This window comes from Elephantulus edwardii, unplaced genomic scaffold, assembly GCF_000299155.1.
Source record: "Elephantulus edwardii isolate Elephantulus edwardi_28Jun2011 unplaced genomic scaffold, EleEdw1.0 scaffold00257, whole genome shotgun sequence".
Lineage (NCBI taxonomy): Eukaryota > Metazoa > Chordata > Mammalia > Macroscelidea > Macroscelididae > Elephantulus > Elephantulus edwardii.
Genome location: NW_006400007.1, coordinates 1,836,930 through 1,857,528, shown reverse-complemented (window position 1 = coordinate 1,857,528; position 20,599 = coordinate 1,836,930). Strand labels below are relative to the sequence as shown.

General features: G+C 34.7%; 1 protein-coding gene across 1 annotated transcript in view; it reads right to left on the bottom strand.

Moving 5' to 3' along the window:
- The window catches only part of BRIP1 (BRCA1 interacting protein C-terminal helicase 1), a 140,371-nt gene that overhangs the window by 80,394 nt on the left and 39,378 nt on the right, over positions 1–20,599 (bottom strand). The window contains 3 exon segments of the mRNA XM_006899468.1: positions 4,743–4,942; positions 8,831–9,052; positions 11,688–11,978. Coding sequence (XP_006899530.1) covers positions 4,743–4,942; positions 8,831–9,052; positions 11,688–11,978 — 713 coding nt within the window.

Here is a 20,599-nt window from a genome sequence, read left to right as displayed (position 1 = left end):
GTGCGATTGGCACAGGACAGAGCGGAGTTTAGGGCTGTTGTACATAGGGTCGCTATGAGTCGCAGGTGACTCGACAGCACATAACAACAACAACAACAACATTAAACTGTAACTATCTATGTTCCTCTACTGTTCATAGGGTTTTCAGAGGCCTGTTATTCTAGAAGTGGATGGCCAATCTTGCTTCCTAGTCTATCTTAATCTGGGAGCTCTACTAAAAGCTGTCCACCATGGGTAACCTTTGTAGCATTTGACACACTAGTGGCATAGCTTTCAGTATCACAGCAACCCACAAGTTATCTCAGTAGAGCAAACCGACAGACAAGTGCTGTACCAATTCCAAATACAACAAACTGGCAATTTAGTTTGTACCTCTAATAGAAAATTAGTCTTCACACTCTCTGGCCAATCAACTTTTAATCACAAAGGCCCACTCACTGGGTCCTAATTCGTTTAAAAAAAGAGGCTCCCAGACCTCAGCTGACTGTTAACTAAATAAAAAAGACCAAATAGCCAACAACTAATTGTTAATTAAATAAAAAAGACCAAACAGCCCACAACTGACTTAATCAAACAAAAGTCTTAGAGAAAATACAGCCAGAGTGTTCTTTAGAGGCAAAGATGATAAAGCTTTGTCTCACATACTTCAGGCATATTGCTAGGAGGGGCTATGTTATTCCTTGGAGAAGGACATGATGCTGGGAAAGGTAGAAGGTTGGCAAAGGAGAGGAAGATTCTCAACCAGGTATACTGACACAGTGACTGCTGCAATGGGCGCTAGTGTGTCAGTAAGTATGAGGATGGCATAGGATAGGACAGGGTTCAGATCTATTCATAGGGTCGTTATGGGTCGTACTTGACTCAATGGCACCTAACAACAACATTGTGAGGAAAGGGAACTTCCAAACACATATGTAGAGACAGAGGGAGACTCCTGTGTTAAACAGATCACACAACCTTGCTTGCTGAAAGTGAAAGTGAGGAGGATTTTAAACACTTGGTACAGACCAAGAAGCAGTCATTAGAACAGAACAAGGAGATACTATATACATTAAAATCAGGAAAGCTGTGCATCATACTTATATCCTTTCTGCAAACCTATTCAATCTGTACACTGAATCAAGAAGCTGGACTGTACAAAGAAGAATGTGGCATTAGGGTTGGAAGGACCTGCATTAACAACCTACACTATGCAGATGACATAACCTCGTTTACCCAAAGTGAAGATCTGAAGCACTTAATGAAGAAAAATCACACGATAGCCTTCAATCTGTTTTATATCTCAACATCAAGAAAACAAAAATCCTCACCACTGGACCAATAAACAACATTATGATACAAGGAGAAAGGATCGATTAAAGTCGTCAGTTTCACCATCCACAGTAGCAGCAGTCAAGAAATCAAAAGACATGTTGCACTGGGGAAAATCGTTTGTCACAGACCTCTTTAAAGTTCTAAATAGCAAGGATGTTAATTTACAGACCCAAGGGATGTCTGACCCAAGTCATGGTATTTTCAGTTGTGTGTGAAAGTTGGACAACGATTTAAGGAAGACCAAATAAATGATGCCTTTAAATTATGATACTGATGAAGGGTATTGAATATACTACAGGCTGCAAAAGAGAAAAAACAAATTTGTCTTGGAGGAAGTACAGCCAAGATGCTCCTTAGAGGGAAAGTTGGTGAAAATGTCTCAGACTCTGGGAATATTTCAGGAGTTGTCAATTTTTTCGGGGGAAAAGGCATTATGCTTGTAAAAGTAGGTCAGTAAAAGAGAGGAAGATTCTCAAGGACATAAGAGAGATAAAGTATAAAAATGGCTTGAGCATAGCAGAAATTGGGAGGATGCACAGGATTCGGTAAGGGTTTGACCTGTTGTTCAGAGTCTCTTTGAGTTGTAGTTGGCTTGATGGCACCTAACAAAAAATTTTGGATTAGACTGTGAAACAGTTATACGCAATTTAGGGAAAGCACAGAACTAGAAAAAAAAGAGATACCAAACCAAGCTTTACCACATTCCAACATACAGAAAACAAACAGAAATGAAAAATTATCAAAGGAAACTGAGAAAGAGCAGTCTATAAAAGAAGAAGAAAATCTAAAGATGCTCTGGCAGTCCAGGCAAAAATAATTTTCAAGGAGATTACACTGCTAAGAATTAACAATTCTGAGATGCCAAATGGGGAAGGCACATAAAAAATAAGCTTTGAGGAATAAACTATGCTAAGTGATATAAACCACTTACAATAGGCCAATTATGGTATGAGTCCACTAATATAAAAAGTTAAGGAAAGGTTTACCTTAAATCAATCTTGGGAGGGTTAACAGGAATTAGGAAGGGAGAACTGGAGGAAAAAGCAATATTCAAGTTGGGTGAAGGGAAAGGGTTTTGATGAGATTGTAACTCATTAATTGTAATGTTCTAAAACAAAGTATCTGATGCGATGAAAATGCAATATGATTTGTAAACTTTTACTCAAATAAAATGAGAAAATATTACCTCTGGGAAGGGGTGGGGGGAAGCTTTGGATCTGACCATCTATAGCTCACTTGTGTGGTATCAGGACTTTCTGAGGATGGCTTTTCTATCCATTGCTTTACCACCACCACCACCACCCCCACACCCCAAGAGGTGTGGTCTCCAGATACCTAAACTGCAGAGATGTGGTTGTTCATCAGTGTCTTCAACATCATCAACAGCTATGAGGCCAACATAAGAAAGAGATCTAACTCAACTGGGATAAACTGGTGAAGTATAGTCTGAAAGAGCTAGATGGAGCCAGTGCAAGAGATTACTTCACCAGAAATATCTTGCTATTGGCTGAGAAGCTGCCTGGATTAACTGAGGGTCTATATCTTGCTGTTGACTGAGCAACTATCTGAACAGAGGCATTGTGTCTTGCTTGTTAAACTGGTTTGGGACTGCTGTTACTGAACTTGTGCTTTGACTCTGTGATATATTTAGCCTTCCCCCTGCAATCTATTTCCCTAACAAACCCCACAACTATGAGTAAAAAGAGATTCTCTCAAGTCTGTGTGGTCATTTGCAATGAATTTCAGACCCAGTATAGCAACCTAGGGGACCATGTGTGACCAAGCGATTGGTTCTACTGAATGTTGTTAATGAAAACAGTTCCCCTTTGTGGAGTTAACAGAGGCTGGACTCTGACTTCCCATGTTCTCCTTGCTCACTTTACAACTGGTGGCCATGACAAGAAAGAATCACACAAATGATAGCATTACTAGGAGAAAGAGGAAGAATGTAAAGTGAGAAACAGATCTAGCAATTATAGACAACTTTTGGCCAAAAATCATAGACACACACTAGATGGGAAAATGAAGAGGAAAGTATTTGAAATTCTTAATACAAGCAAAGGGTTAATTTTGCTGGAATATGAGTTTCTAAAATCAAATTCAAAAAGATCCAAAACAACAAAATACAAAAGAAGGCAGACACGCCACAAATTGACAGAGAAGTAAATCTAAACGGCTCTTTATTTCACTCATATTAAAAGAACTCAACACTATACTGGGATACCACTTTTCCCCTAGCACACGAGTAAGAAAAAAAACCAAACAAACAACACCTCTCGTACATTATTTGTAAGAGTATAAATCAGTCCTCACCTATTGTGGTGTAAATTTTAGCAGTATCTCTTAAAATTAGAAATGCATTCTGCCTCATCTCAACAATTCCAGTTCTAGGAACTTTTCTATAGATGTACATGGTTATATATGAAATGGTGCATGCTCAAAATTATTCCCACAGTAATAGAGTCAAAAATATTGAAAATAATCTTAATATATATTAAATAGAAGCTAGCTAAGCATATTATATACACACACAGTGAAATTCTAAACAATTATTTTTAGTTTTCTTTTCAGACTGTTAAAATATTCCAGGACTTGAAATGGAAAGATCGCCAAGATATATTTTTTCAGTGTTGAAAAGTATGAGACAAGAAGAAAATATATATAGTATGTCATCATTTGGATAAACAAAGAAGGGGAGAAAGATATATATACATACACATATATAAAATATGTATACATATACAATACATACATTAATATGCACTACATTATGTATTTGTTTATAGGGACAGGAGCTTAAGAGATGGAAATGGATAGGAAGATTTTTATTGCATTAGTATGTATAGTTTATGTTCAAACCATGTGATTATCCAACATTCAAATTTTTTTTTCTTCTATTTTTTTTAAACATATAGAACATATATATACAAATATATATAAATGCTGTGGTAAATTGGGTGTGGGAGATCTTTTCCTAAGATAGAGTATCTAGATCCACAACCTAATGTCTAAAAAATGGAAATTATTTAACTTTTAATAAACTTAGCATTAAATTCATTATTTCATGTTATTGAAATCTTGATTAAAATAAAATTCACCAGTCAGAATATTACACAACTGAAGAACAAAGCAATAATCTAGACTTCTAAAATAAGTTAAGCAAAACCACACTACTTTGTAAACATGTCTTATGGAGCTATTAATTTAGAACTAAGGGTCACAATTATCAATTAGGAGTTAATTAAATTCATTTTATTTTTATGAATAAAAGTTGGATTAGACCTTTTTAAGTTAAACTTTCAAGAAACAACTTATTCCCCCAGTAGCCTCGTTAATCAACATTTATCAACTAAAAATATTCTTAAGTAATAAAACATATTTTTAATGCAAAGGCAGCACAAATGATACTAACAGACAAATGTTCTTACTTAATGAGACTGTAACACACAGCTCGGAGGGGATCATGATCTTTCTTCCTTATATTATTATTTACCATAATGTCTAGCTCATCTCGAGCAAACCAAAGTTGAACTTCTGTTACACTGTAACTTGCTGACTCCCGAGCACAGTCCTCAATATTATGAGCTTCATCTAAAATGACAACCTGGTCTTTCAGATTGATGTCCATCTGTAAAATAAAATAATTTTTCTGTAGAACATTCAGTCAAGAGGACTACCTAATTTATAAGCAGCAGCAGAAAAGATATTTCATTTTAAAATTTACTTATAAGTCAGTAATGTGTCACTCAACAACTGACTGATTTTAGATCTTAAATAAATCTTCTGAGGCACTAACGTCAACCAATTACTGTCCATTCAACATTAGCATTCCCCATTTTTAATTCTCAAAATATTTTGCAAACCAAAAACTATGTTAAGTGAGCCTGGATTGAGGGACCACTGGCTAAATAATTGCTCAATTGCACTCAAGTTGAAACTGACTTACAGCAACTCCATATGTAATAATAGTATATAACTGTGCTTCAGAGAGTTTTCAATGGCTGATTTTTAGGAAGTAATTCACCAGGTGTTTCTTCAAGAAGTCCCTTGATAGACTCAACCTTCAAAACTTTCAGTTAGAAACTGTGTACATGAACCATCTGTAGTGACCAAACATTACACAGAGGCATAAAACCACACTACAACAAAATCTCTCACATGATTTTTAAAACATAATATAAAACCTTTACAACTAAAATTACAAGCTCAAGATTCAAATGACTCTCAAAATACTAACATGATGAAGTATATCCGTTTCATTTCAGTCTGCCCTTTCACTTCTTTTCAAGAATTGTTTGTTTCCAAGTCCCATTTAAATGTAGTTAGGGCTGTTAGCTAATTAAGGGACATCACTACTCTCACATGAGAAGTAGATGTATAACCTAAATGTAGTTAAATAAAGTAGTTCATCTTTCTGCAGGGACCAGTTTAGGAAATTGCCCAAGCTAAGGCAATCAGAGTAATGTCGTGGGTCACTTTGAGTTGAAATCATCTCAATGGCAACTAACAACAAGAATATAAGATCATGTTCTTTTCTCCAGGTTAGCTAACTATGAGAATAAAAGTAATTCCAAGGTTATCTTTATCCTCACAGAGAAAGAGCTTGCCTAAGAACAAAACCATCACAAAGAAGGTAGAGTCAAGTGTCTTTTCTTAAATTCTTTTTAAGTGGAGCTTTTTTCACTTGGAATTGATGGAACCTGGACTAATATGACAAGGATATGTCACAGAGCAAATGCGAATTAATTACTTTGAAGAAACAGTTCTATACAGAGGGTTGAAGATGACTAAAAAGAACCATGGAAAAATAGAAAATATAGTACAGTTTAAAAGATAAGTAGAATATGGATATACAAAGAGAGGGCAAGGCAGGTCAAAAACACCGTGGCAACATTATGGGGGTGTGGAATGTACCCTCCTCCCCGTGATAATCAAGGAAAGGTGACACCAAAACAGCCTCAGCATTCATGGCGCTGGTAGAAATCAGGTCAGCCCTGCAGGTAGGGGCCTCCGAAGCAGTGGGATCACCAGAGCTGGTGTCAGCCATCACCTCATGCTCATTATTAACACTGTCACACACACCCTCATCCCATCATCCAGTGCAAGAACTCATGCACCCACCTTAGCCAATGGGAGAGGAGAGGAGCCACAGAGAGCCAAAGGGGCAGGGCCGGGAAGGAGTGGGGTTGGACTCTAAGAGGCTGAGGTGGGGCCAAGTTCCTCCACCCACGGGAGCAGAGGGTAGCGGTGGATGAGGAGGTGGTAGGGAGGTGGTGAGCTACAGCACCTCCTGATAAAAACCCAAGTAATGCCACTGAACAATCTTCAAAAGATTACAGAGGAATTTTTGAAGGGTTTAAATTAAGTTGGTAGCAGAGAAGGTCTAAAAGGCAGATAAAGATCAATCTATTATATACCCTTTGAATGTAGGTAAACTTAAGACATGTACTTTATGAGCAAAGTGAGTAATTGGAAACGTTAAGCAGAATAAAGGTACAATAAAAGTTGTATTAGGAAGACTATTCCTGCATTGCTTTGTACAAAAAGTCAGAGGGGGTAAACCTAGTAAAGAGGCAACCAATATAAGGCAGGATGGTAAACTAATAAATCGTGTTGCTCTCATTGTTAAATACCATGAAGTTGGTCCTTAACTCATGGCAATCCCATACACAACACACACGTTTCTCCACAGAAACAGACACCAGGCCTTTCTTAATATATCAGCCTGGAAGTATCTCTGAAGCCTGTTTGGTATCAGTGCAACCTCCAATGGAGGGAAACCTCCAATGGCACATGAGTGGTGGCTCTGCTGAGGCACATTAGTGGAGAATTAAACCCAGATCTCCCGTTTGTAAACCTGTAAAAAGTCTACCAATGAATCGCCAATGCTTTAAAGTAATAAACATAATTTCTATTCATCTTGACCTTAAAAAAAAAATCACAAAGCTAATGAAAGTTGTGGAGTCAGTAAAAATAGGATTAACAATTGAATATACCAAGTTTCTCACTTTTTGTCTTACACTGTAACGAATACATAACTTTAAAATAAACTTTGGAAAAGGGCATAATGCTCTTTCAATGGAAGAAAGGAAGATCTTCAACTAGATGGATTAACACAGTGACTACAAAAATGGGCTTGAGTGCTCGCTTCGGCAGCACATATACTAAAATTGGAACGATACAGAGAAGATTAGCATGGCCCCTGCACAAGGATGACACGCAAATTCGTGAAGCGTTCCATATTTTCGTGTTGTATGAAAGGAGAGAAGGTTAGCACTCCCCTTGACAAGGATGGAAGAGGCCCTTGGGCCTTTACAACACGCATACGGTTAAGGCATTGCCACCTACTTCGTGGCATCTAACCAAAAATGGGCTTGAATATTCCTGAGAACGTGAGGCTGGTGCCAGATGGGGCATAGTTTTGATTCGGTGTTAATGGGGTCACTATCAGTTGTACTTGATTCTACAACACTTAATAACAACAACAAGATAAACCAGACAAACAAATGTTATGTAAAAATTCTACTAAGCCCACAGAGCATAATTCACATATGATTGCATATCCTCCCAGTACAAGTTCTTCAACACATAGTATCTTCTGATAACAGTTCTACTTACTATTCATAAATATTGTTATTGTTAAATGCTGTCAAGTGAGAACTAACTCACAGCTGACCCTAGAGTGGGTTTTCAGAGGCTGTAAATCATATGGGAGAAGACTGCCCCTGTCCCTCTTCCATGGAGTAGCTGATGGTTTTGAATTGCCTGCCCTGGGTTGGCAGTGCAACCCTTACCACAAATAGCTGTAGTCTATAGTGTCTCAACTGGGATGACTTTTGCCTAACCTGCCTGGGGACATCTGGCAATGTCTGGAAATTTTTTTTTAAGTCACAATTATAAGGGTATACTCGTACTTGGTGGCCTAGTATTAAGAAACTGCACTCCAATCCCAAATGCAAGGGGTTTGAATCCACCAGCTGCTCTGTGGAAGAAGGATGGGCAATCTCCCCCCATGAGATTTGCTGTCTCTGAAAACCTGCTGGAGGGCCTGCTATGGGTCAGTTCCAATTTGACGGTACACAACAACACAACTAGCAAAGAGCTCTGGTAGCCTAGAGGTAAGATGCTTTATTGCAGTCCCAAAGATAAAGTTTGAATCTACCAGCTGCTTTGCAGAAGAAATATGGGCAATCCCCTCCCATGTGACTTCCTGAAAACCTCCTGGAGGGTTAGCTACGATTCCGACTCAATGGTCCTCAACAATAACTAGTTAGTAGTGTGTATAGAGGCAGGGATGTTGCTAAACAGTCTACAGTACACAAGATAATCCACCATAAGAATCTAGTTTTGGACCTTAAATATATTATCAGTTATTCAATCTAACTACACATTTACCAAAATTAAACATAAAGCAAGAATAAATTAAAATACATAAAAACATCTTAAAGCTTTTACATTCATCACTTATATCTCAATTAGTAGGAGAAGGTTATCTAAATTTTACATGTATACTTACACTTTCCCTTATTTGTGAATCCAAAAGATAGTTGTAGGGACAAAACACTATGTCAGAATCTTCCATTAGTTCTCGTGCTGTATAATATGGACATGCCTTTAATTTCTTCCCCAGGCTGACAAGTTCTTCTATATCCCAGGCTTCATGCATCCCTTGGAGAGCCTGCAGTGTGTGCTGATGACTAATTTTATGAACACCATGGTAAAAATAGCAAGATTTTCCCTAAAAGACAAAAATTTACAACTTAATTGTAAATTAGTTAATAGAATAAAAGTAATAGAACAAGCTTATTTCGTATTGTTAGGAACATCAGTAAAGCCACAAGCAAAAATGTTAGATGTTCAATCACAATGTTAAAGAAACTGTCACAGTTGACTCAGAACTCTAGGTCAGCAGTGCTTTGAGAAAAATACTTTCCCAACATGTTTGATTATGGCTCTAGTCTGATTAAAGGGATATTAGGTATACAAGATCTCTGAAAAAAATCCACAAGTATAATGGTATCACTAGTTGTTTTCAAAGAAGAGATCTAAAGTGACTTGAGGAGAGCAGTGAGAGAAATTTTCTCTATAGACAACTTTGTACCTTTTGAATTATGACTCATATGACTGTTATTTATTCAAATATGAATTTTGGGTTCTAGTTATATATTTTTTAATAGAAATAAAAATTAGAGAAGTGCATTACTTTTCCAGTATACAGGCATTTAAGTAAAGGAAACAGTGAACAAAAACACATGTGCCTTTAGATCAAGCCAAAAAATCAGAAAGTTTACACTTTAAGGGCACTTAGAATGACACCCCAGTGCAGGCTGATAGCAAAACCAGAAAAACTCATCCATTTTAGTAGTGTAACACAACCCTGAGGGGAGTCTGCCAATTGAAGCTTTATCACACTTTAAACTCTTTTCACTCAAACTGTCAGCTATCTATTTATCATTCCACTTTGGTAATTCGGCCATAGTAAACACAGACACCTATGGTGACTTTGTAATTGGCCCTCATTACAATACCAAATTACCCTAAAAGCTTGGGAATAAGAAAAGGAATGCTCATGCATGCCCATGAGTAAGCATTTGGAGGTAGCAATTAGGTGGCAGCAAACAACTACAAGGAGATATCTATCCTCAGTTATTCATATTACTAATACTGAAAATTAAACCCTTGATTACTTTAAAGCAAATCTAAAAAAAATTCCAAACTTTTCATTCTATAAAATTGCTTTTTATTCCTAAATGACTCAAGCTTGAAAATAAAAATCAACAAAAAAACAACCAACTCTACAGGATCCTAGAAGACTACATAAAATAAGACAAGTCGCTCTGGGTACACAATCTCAAATTTCATAACTGGTTTTATCAGATAACAAATACATAATTACATAATTTTCCCAATCCTAAGAGGTCAAAAGATACAAACACATGACAACGCCAGTAAGTCTTCTTGCACAGACTGTATACAGACAAAACAAGCCAAACAACAAGCATCTGAAGAACTAAGACCAGGTAGACACTTTTGGAATATGTCTACTTATGACTGAAATTTCCAAGGTTTTACCATAACAATTTGTTTCTATTATTTTTTAACCTTTCTACTTTTAAGTATTTTCATGTCACTTTGAAAAGAACTTTTCAAATATACAGAATGAAGAAATTCAATTCTTCAGTTAGAAAGAACTTGTGGGGGGAAAAAATAAATCTCATCAGGAACCTACAATGATGGTTTTGATTCAGTAATTATGTATTTTCTTTCTTACTCTGAACAAGTTTTTCCACTGGAACTCTTGGTACTTACACTTCATGTTCCCATAATATTTGAATATTTATTAAAGTGTCTCTTGAATATTCTCAAATAAACTTGACTATGTTATACTCTAATTTTAAAAACTGAAGAGAAAACCATAATATGAAACAATTTACCATGTTATATGGTCAGGAGGTAATAAATCAATGAACTAAAACTTAAATGCTTTTATGCACTAACAACTCTAATAAAATAGTAAAAGACAGTAACTTTCAAAACAACTAAAAAATCATTAATCATTTCATATACTATAAGTTTTCATCCCCTGATGATTTCTGGCATAATTCCAGACTTGAGATTTTACAGTAGTTTTCATTCTGATACATAGACTTCTAAAATAAAACTGCCAAAATATCGTTTTAAAGTCATCTACGTTTTTAACAACAACAACAAAAAAAGACTTCCATCTTTCCACTTGGTCTGGATTCATTTATTCTCAAAGTAATAAATGAATGTAATTTTTTGAAAGAGAAGAGGAATTAATCAAAATGATGATACAAACTGATCATTGTATTTTTCAGTCTATTAAAAAAGTCAACATTTACTAAAATAACACATATAAATTTTTTATATATGCAAAACATTATTATTTTGCCCAATCCCAGAGGAACACGGTTCGAATCCACCAGACGCTCTGCCGGAGAAGGAGGCACAATATCCTCCTGTACCAGTCAGATCTGATTTGACGGTACATGCACACAAAATAATAAAAAAAACAAAAAAAAATTATTATTTTGCTGAATTATTTAAACACTTTTTACCCTATATGACATCATCCATGTTTGACCATTTTTATGAGAGATTTTAAAAAAGAAAATAAAAAAGACATCTGACCACAATAAAAATTAATTTCAAAGAATATTTCCAATCTTTAAAGCCAAAACCCATCATTTTAAACTTGAATAAAGATATTTTCTGATAAAATTCTTTTTCATAAACCTTCACCAGAAGCAATTAATTTGACTTTCTGAAGTTCTTTAATTATTGCTAAAAATATATGCATAAAGAATGTATTGTCTATTCATTCTTCTCTAAACCAAAACATATTTACTTACATTTCTTCCATCCAGGAATTCCATGCATTTCTCTTTTCTGTTGAAGTTACCAACTACTTCAGGATGGACACAAGTATGATCCCTGCTGGAAAGAATAGTCATTGGGACCCCTGCGTATGCTGTCCTCCGGAGTTCTCTAGTAATCTGAGAAATCTGCTTGTGCGTGCGTGTCCCAAAATATATTTTGGGTATCTTCAATTTCCTTCCATTATCCTTCTTAGTGACATTTGAAGACTCTTGACCATTTCCTTGTTTTGTAGAACAAGAGCACCTAGAACAGTGCCCAGGGGGCTGTGATAAATGAAAGAAAAATTACTGTCTGCATTATCACAAAAAATGTTATAAAATCTTTGATGGACTCAAACCTCTAAGAATCACAATTTTCAAAGACAAATTTCAGGATATTACAGTATCTAAAATTTGCCTTTTCTAAAAAAAAAATCTTGAAAATATTTCAAATTGGTTCTTTTCTATTATAAATGATGTTTCTACATTTGCACTGTTTTCTAACATACTACTTTTTCAGTTTTAGATGCATTTCCATTCTCCTCTTTCATAAATTATTAAAAATTACAAGAAAAGTAGAAATTAATTTTAAGTTTTGGTGATGTTTCATTTGAATTTACATAGTTTACAGTTGGTAGTGTTATTTTTATTCATAACATAGCCTTTTCAAATGTTCTATAATTTACCAATGCTAAAAAGAACACTTCAAATATAGGTGACAAACAAACCAAGTTGAACCTAAAGTATCATGAAAATATAAGAAATAATCACTCTTTAGATAAGGTATGAACATTAATATATAATATTAATATTTAATAATGAAAGTTTGCTTGTGTGGAATAAGTATATCTGAAATGCAATGACATCATAGAATGCAAACTCACCAGTAAAATTATCAGTCAGGACAACTTGACTGATTTGTAATTGAAATAGCTATACAAATATCTTCTTTAAGACACCATAAGGCACATCAAAAACATTATTAATATTTACCTGATTTTCCTCTATCATTTTTAAATGCTCAAGTATTTTTTTTTTAAAAGAAAAAGCTTAATGCTTCATTTAGAGCCTTAAAATTCTTTTCTTCTCAGCCTCAATTACACCAAATGAGACAGAATGCTCACTTAGGACAAATACTGTAGAATAGTTAAATTTATAGAAATCTTCACTGATGAGAGGGAAAATGCTAAATAGTGCGGTTCCAAAGAATTTGTGTTAGTTTAGGAGAACAAATATTTGACTGAAGGTTTGGGTGTTTTTTGAGGGTTTTTTAAAAATTGTAATCAGTAAGATTAGCCTTCACAAACAAATGCTAAGTCATAACATGTTACACCACAATACTGGGGATCAAGCTGTCTTTTAGCCTCAACTCAGTGAAAAAGCAAGTTCAAATTACTCCCAGTCCCACTCAACCTTGTCCGCCATTAAATATTACAATACATGATAGAATGGATGTAAATGTGACCCTTCTGGAGCTGTCACTCACTGGGATAAAAGGTTCACTGATGTGCCAAATAAACAGTCAGTCAAAGCAGCTAAAGTTACAGCCATGCTGGAATTGTTACATTCCCTTCTCAGGTTGCCAGTAACAGCAGATTTCATTACGGAGTGCTGCCACATTAAATAGCCAGTTCCAAATATCCTGCCTTCTATATTGAATAATTACTTATTCACTGAAAGGATAAAAAGAAGAGTTATGAATGGGGCTCTTGTCAACAGGGAGGCAGGAAACAGCTGACATGTGGTGTATGTTACATATGTTGCAATATCCAACAATTTATGGTCACACAGAAATTGGAATGCAAATTATATCATGATATTTCTGACTGAATCCTTTTTCTGACCTTAGAAATTATCGCATTAATTAATTAACATACCAAAGACTTAAAGTAACTTTAAGGTAGCAGAGTTAGTTACTTTTCCATAACTCAACCTTTTCATTCAACTGCACTTTTTCTCTTCATGATACAGTTAAATTATTTCTAAATATAAGAATGCTAGGACCCAAGGCATCATTATATATTACCTGGAAATAGTATATCTATGTAAAAAAAGTAACTCAATAAAATGAACTTTCTTTTTCAAGTAATCCAATAAAGCTCAACACTTGAAAATCTATTTTTAAGTAATAATTTGCATCATATACTGTATTTAATTGGCCCTTTGATAAGAAGCTGCACTGCAATCCCAAAGGTACGAGGTTTGAATCTACCAGATGCTCCACAGGAGAAGAATGGGCAATCTCCTCCCAGACAATTTACTGCCTCTGAAAACCCACTGGAGGGTAAGCTATGGGTCAGTTTCAACTTGACAGCAGACAACAATAACAACTGCCACCTTTTAATTCTAAAAAAACTTTGGAATTATTTCTTAGCCAAACATTCAAATAACATAGACATAACTAAAACAGGTCAATTCCCTACCACAATTTATTGTATAAATATAGATAGATAGATTTATATATACATAATAAATAAGCATAATATAAAAATATTTTTCAAATAAAATGGAATGCTATTAAATACAGATATACTCTGCACTTTGTAGTTCAGTTTTTAATTTTTAAAAGGGGTGAATTTAGCATTGATAACTAGTAGTAGATCTGCTCATCTTAAAATGTGCTATTAGCTGTATTAACAAAAGCAACAGTTTGCATATTGATTTTGGAACAATTTTCTTACCAGAGTAGCTTTAGTTACATACCTTAAATCTTATCTTTCATTCCATAATTGTGAAAATTCTAAATCATGGGTGATTTTACATTAGGCATATGCTTGGTTTTTTTGTGGGTGGTTTGTTTTGGGGTGTTTTTTTTTTTTAATTTTACAGGGGTCTGAATTAATTACACCACTCATAATTTGAGCCCGACTCCCTAAAAAGGTGGTTTTCAATGGGTGGTTTGGGAAACAGAAGAAAGAAACTAAGAAAAAAAGCAGACCATTTTTCTTTGTATTATTAAAGAAGATTTCCTTAGAAGCTATCTTCATTGACATTTCTACTTTAATGAGTTGGGAAATCGTATTGGAAGATGTAAAAGCCTGAAGGCAACAGAAGAACAGAGTTTCAAAAAGATAAGTCATAGAACAACAAAAGAAAATTATTTTTACCTATATTAGCAACTTTCAAAACTAGAAAACTAGAGAAAGGATTTATTGAAAGCAATGACAGCAGGTGATAATATCCTCTAATCCAATTAGCACATTAATATTTCATAGACTCTCTGAAATCCTTTCATTATAAGGCTCTTGAGACAATTACATGAATAAAATAATTTATTACTCTATCTAAGTCTTTCTCCTGGTCAGAGGAACCTATTAACAAATGATAAAATCTGTCTTTCATTGATATTTTTTTCTTTTAGTCTTTAGATATTCAGGGATAATTTTTTTAAGTGACTAGAGAATAAATTTTAAAATAGTCACTCTCAGACACTATATCTGAAGGTCAGGGGAAATAAAAATTAATGGGTTCCTAAAAATCTGTAAACTCTAAGACATGCAAGTAAATGACTATACTAAGTGACAGACTCTTTACGAAATGGCTCCTTTTATCTCAATAAAATGCTAGGACACTCACCCAAATAACAGCAAAATTACATCTTCTTTTAAAGAAAAACACAAAAAAACAAACAAACCAAAAAAAAACACACAAGAGACACATGTAAGGATGCCTACTGCATTATTTCCATTTGCAGAAGTAAACTGTTACAAAAATACATCCCCATCCCAGAGTAGTCAAAATTGTTCCAAAATATCAGCAACCAAAGATTTTTAGAAAACGTTTCTTCTGTCTAATATTTTCTATTTATCCCCATACTTGTCCTGCTGTGTATCTCTTTTAAATGAAGATAGAATCTCAAAATCTAAGACTGTGAATATTGGCCACTATTCCTCTCTCACACTGCTATAATTAGAAGTTCAAATAGCATAAGATACTACAATGTCAACTTCTAGAGTTTCATTATGTTCCCCAATCTTTCCACACCATGCACACAAAAGCAATTCCCACACCTAGATACACTTTACAACTCAGCATGGTGATTAAATATTCTTAGGAGGAGAAAAATAAAGAATGAGTTAGAAAATTGTTTTATTAATCAGCAAATCAGGGAAGCTTATAAAAATGAGACTATGAGCTGACCTCTTAAAGCATACAAAGAGGGTATATTTAATATAAAATAGAAAGTGTAAGAGACCAAAAAGAACTTTATCACATGAAATTAAAGAAAAACAAGGTAGGTAAAACAGTAACTTGTACTTTTCCTCAACTTCCAAACATATATGTATTGTTTTTCCAATCACACAGTAAGTTCCTAAAGTCAGAAACGATGTCCCATAATTCTTTAGCAACTCATTTCTTGAGTATGGTGTTTGACACATAACTGAAACTTAAGGGGTTTATTTTCTTTTGCATAACTGATAGACTATGATTTGTGTTCCTAAATCAATTTCTATATTGATTTATGTGTAATGTCTTATTAATCGATAGGCCTTAAATTTTGTACTAAATACAAAGTGCTATCAAAAAGTAACTTCCAAAACCAAAAGTTAGCTTTTGAAAGAAACACTACATGACAATTGGTTATTTTTCCAGGTTAAAAATATTTTTTTATGAGAATATTTGTGTCATTTTAGTTATAACTGAAACATATCTTCACTCACTCACAAAAATAATACAACTATCATTTATTAAGATGTATTTCAGCTAAATACTTTACAAGTATTATTATTGTGTAATTCCTTTTATTCATTCATGAATTTAAGAAACATTAGAACTCCAATTACACCAAGCCAAATAGAAGACTATGACAAAGTTTCACCTCATCTTTCTAACAAAGCATGCTTTACTCTAATTATTCTACAAGGTGTGGTTTTGGGCATCTATCAATACTAGTTTCACTCATGAATTAAGGAATTGTTTAAAGTTAGTAATCAAAGTACATTATTTCTATACATATTTATAAAATAATTCTAAGTTTGGCAGGTTCCCTGGTCTCTCTCTCCAGACCAAGGTACCTTGCCTGGGAGCTCCCTTAATAAAGCTACCTTTAAGCTTTAAAGAAAAATAAAATAAAATAAATTTTTAAAAATCTAAGATTAAGCTATTTACAAAAGCTATTTTATTACTTAGCGTTTAAACAGATTATTTTCTAACAAGGCTCAATTTATACTCTACCATGGGAGATGAACTTCTCAATATGAGACTGGAGCACCTAGTGAGTTTGAACTACCAACCTTTTAGTTAACAGCCTATCACTTCAAATGCAGCGTCACAAAGACTCCTTGTACGACCTCTGCTCACAAGAAATTGTCACAATGACCTTCAAAGCTACATGAAGCTTTTAAATCATCAAGAAGACTTCAAGTCTTTTCTTGCACTAACCAAAAATCCCCATTGCTACTGGGTCACTTCTGACTCACAATGACACTGAGGACAGAACAGTCCTGCAGGGTTTCTAAGGCTGTAACTATTTACAGAAGCAGATTACCATATCTTTTAACTGTATAGCAGCTGGTAGGTTCGAACTTCCAACCTTCAGTCCACAGGTAAGTGCTTTAGCTACTAAAATGCAAAGAGCTCTTGTCTTGGTCTAAAGTAAAACTAATAACCATAGGCATCTATTCAAACTTCCCTTAAAATGTTAGTTAAAGATACACCAAGAGACTGACTGTTGCCCACTTTGGAAAATTAACTGATAATCTGATAAAATCTAATACAGATATCCGCTTTCACCTGCACAGTGCTAGATATAAAACCAGTTGCTCCTGAGTCAACTCTACCCCTCTGTATTCCACAGGGTTTTCAATACTGATTTTTCAGAACTAGATTAACAGGTCTTTCTTCCAAGAAGCCTAAAAGGTAGACTAGAATCTCCAATCATTGTGTGAACGGCCACGCACATAAACCAATTCTGTCATGCTGAGTATATAAAACAAACCAGTTGCTGTAAGTTTAGTTCCAACTCATGGTGACCTCATGTGTTACAGAGTAAAACTCTGCTCCACACAATTTTCATAGTTGCAACTTTTTAGAATAATCAGACCTTCTACCAAGATGCTTCTATAGGGTTCAAACTGCCACGATTTATTGATAATAGTCAAGTGCTTCAATTAAAAAAACAAAAACCAAACTAGAATGAAATACATAATTTTTTTTTTAAGTTGAGCAAGTTGAATAGGAGAAACAAAATTTTATTCTCCCATCAAAGTTCGAAACAAACGGATAGTAGGTATAAAAAGCTTAGGTAGAAAATTACACATTATCATGACAGAAGATAATCCTTAAGCAGTTAAGGCTCACAACATACCTGAAAAATCTTGTTAAGTACAAAAGAAACATAATAGATCAAATATATTCTGGACTTTCCTTAAAGTCTGCCTTGAGACAGAGAGGCTTTCATCTTAACCCTTTAATCTTCCCCACCAAGAAGTTTCAACCTCCTGATTAGAACAGAAGTTCTTAAGAGTCTATACACTACCACAAAGAGTCTAAAATCACCCAGAAACTGGAGATAGAGTTTCGTGCACCGATCTAAAAAGAGTACATAACCTTCTTTAGGTGCTCAAAAGAGATCATGACTGATACAGGTGATGACATTATTTCAGAATTTATGAATCATTTTACAATGGGAATTACCAGGAAGCCACTTTTATTCTGTAAATAGGCAAGTTGATAGCCTAAGGAATACTCCTATACTCTTTGTAAACTAATTTCTAATATTTGTCATAGTTAGTTATCTAATATTAACATGGGTTAAAATATTTAATTTACAAATATTTATTTCTGACTCTGTATTAAAAAAAGGAAAATCTAAAAATGCTTTTCAAGTTGCTACAAAATACACAATAAATATGTGAAGCTGGAATTTATAACCCTGGATAATAAAATGAACCATTTAACCAAGTAGAAAAGTAAGCCATTGCTCTTATTTTCATTTTAAAAGTTATTCAAGGAAAGATCTCATGGGGGAAAAAAAAAAGAGCAAATAATTGCACTATAATTTTTGAGGCATAAAAAGGGTTTATTGTTAACCTTCATCAACTACTGTTGTTGTCCAGGGCATCTAAATAGGTATTGAATGACTGTTACGTAAAAATCTCACATAAGTGCACACTCTAGTAAGATAGCAAAAGTGACATAACTCTAGTCTTTCAAGAATTCTTTTTGCAAAATTCAAACAGACCTGGTGCTCTGTTGCTAGTTTCACAATTGAACTGCACAAAGCAGCTGTTTATCCGCTCGCAGCAACCAGCAGGTGAACCTGATTCAATATTTATCACAGGCTTTCACAGATCACTGCTAACCAGGCAAACGTTTTAATTAAGCTGGAACTTGCTTCAAAGAGCTCATTCAAGATGTCAATCAGCAGGTAGGGGATCAGATACAGTGTCAGGTGAGAGTGTGTAATACAAATCCACAACTTTCTTCATCCCATCGCTGTAAATTAGCCTGCTCTAAAGTTCAGACTCTGATTGTAACAGACTGCCAGTCTCCTGGAATGTGTAACTGAAGTCACTCAAATTCTATTGTGAAGGTTGTAAGCAATATGTTAAACTGCAATGGGCTAGCACATTAAGACAGATCCTTTTCACGGCTGTTTTTTGATACCGTAAGTGTTTGTTACCCTACTCTCCACTTACTGTTTACTTTCTTGCCTAGCATAAATGGGGATTCCTTAACACAGTTGCCCTACTTTCTTAAAAGTCAGTTTCAATAGAATTAATAAAGCTCCAAAGTGCTATAATTTTCTATTAGAATAATCTTATTCTGTAAAAATTCTCCCTTTTAGAAAAATCAAAAGAGAGAAAGAGAAAGTGTTGCTTATAGTAAATCAACAGTTAATAAATGCAAATGGTAGAATTTTTAAAATCACCATTTTGCAACTACCATGTAATAAATTATTCAGGTAACCTATATTAAAGGATGCTAAACTTAGTGAAAAGTTGTTGAGCAACAGAATATTCTGAGAATCTCCAAGTTATCACCTCACAATTTACTTATTAATGATAAAAGGAAATGTACCTTTACTAGAGAGATATCTGGTAGTCACCACCTGAGCAAAGTGTTCAAGTAGTGAAACAAACCAGTATCATATATCTCTTGATGGGCTATAATAAGGAAGATATTTATCTATCCTTCTTAAATAAAACCACAAGAACATGAAATCCAAAAAATCAAAATGTGAAGCATAAGGATCCTGGAGAACCAGCAACAGATAACAAAAGAAATATACTGGTTCATGAAAATGTAAACATTTTCTTCAACAGGGTAAAGATTCTACAGAATGGGAGAAAATTCTTACAGAATATATATCCAATATGGGTTTAATATCCACAGTATGTAAATATAATTTACATGAATACCCCAAAAGTTAAAAAATGGACAAAAGACTTGAAGAGAAATTTAACTAAAGAAGAGATATGAAGGGTCAACAAGCTCTTCGCATGCTCATCATCAGCCATTATAAAGATACACATCAAAACCCAAATGAAATATATCACTTTACTCCCCCCTAGGATGTGAATTGTTGTTATATACCATCAAGTCAGAATCAACTCTTAGCCAACCGTCCAGTAGGTTTTCAGAGGCAACAAACCATATGGGAGGAGATTACTCATCATTCTTCCACAGAGTAGCATGAGGATTTGAACCTAATGTGTGCCTTGCGAGTGGCAGTGCAGCTTCTTACTCCTAGGTCACCAGATTTCCAATAAGAAGTGCTGCTGTTGCTGTTCTATGTTCCACTGAATCAACTATGACATATAGCAACCTTGTGAACAATAGCTCTGAACTCTGACATATGCTGAGCCAATCTCACCATCTGACACACCTCCCATTACCATAGTCCATCCATGTTATTCAGGGTCTTCCTCTCTTTTACCTTTCCACAGTTTAACAGTTAAAAA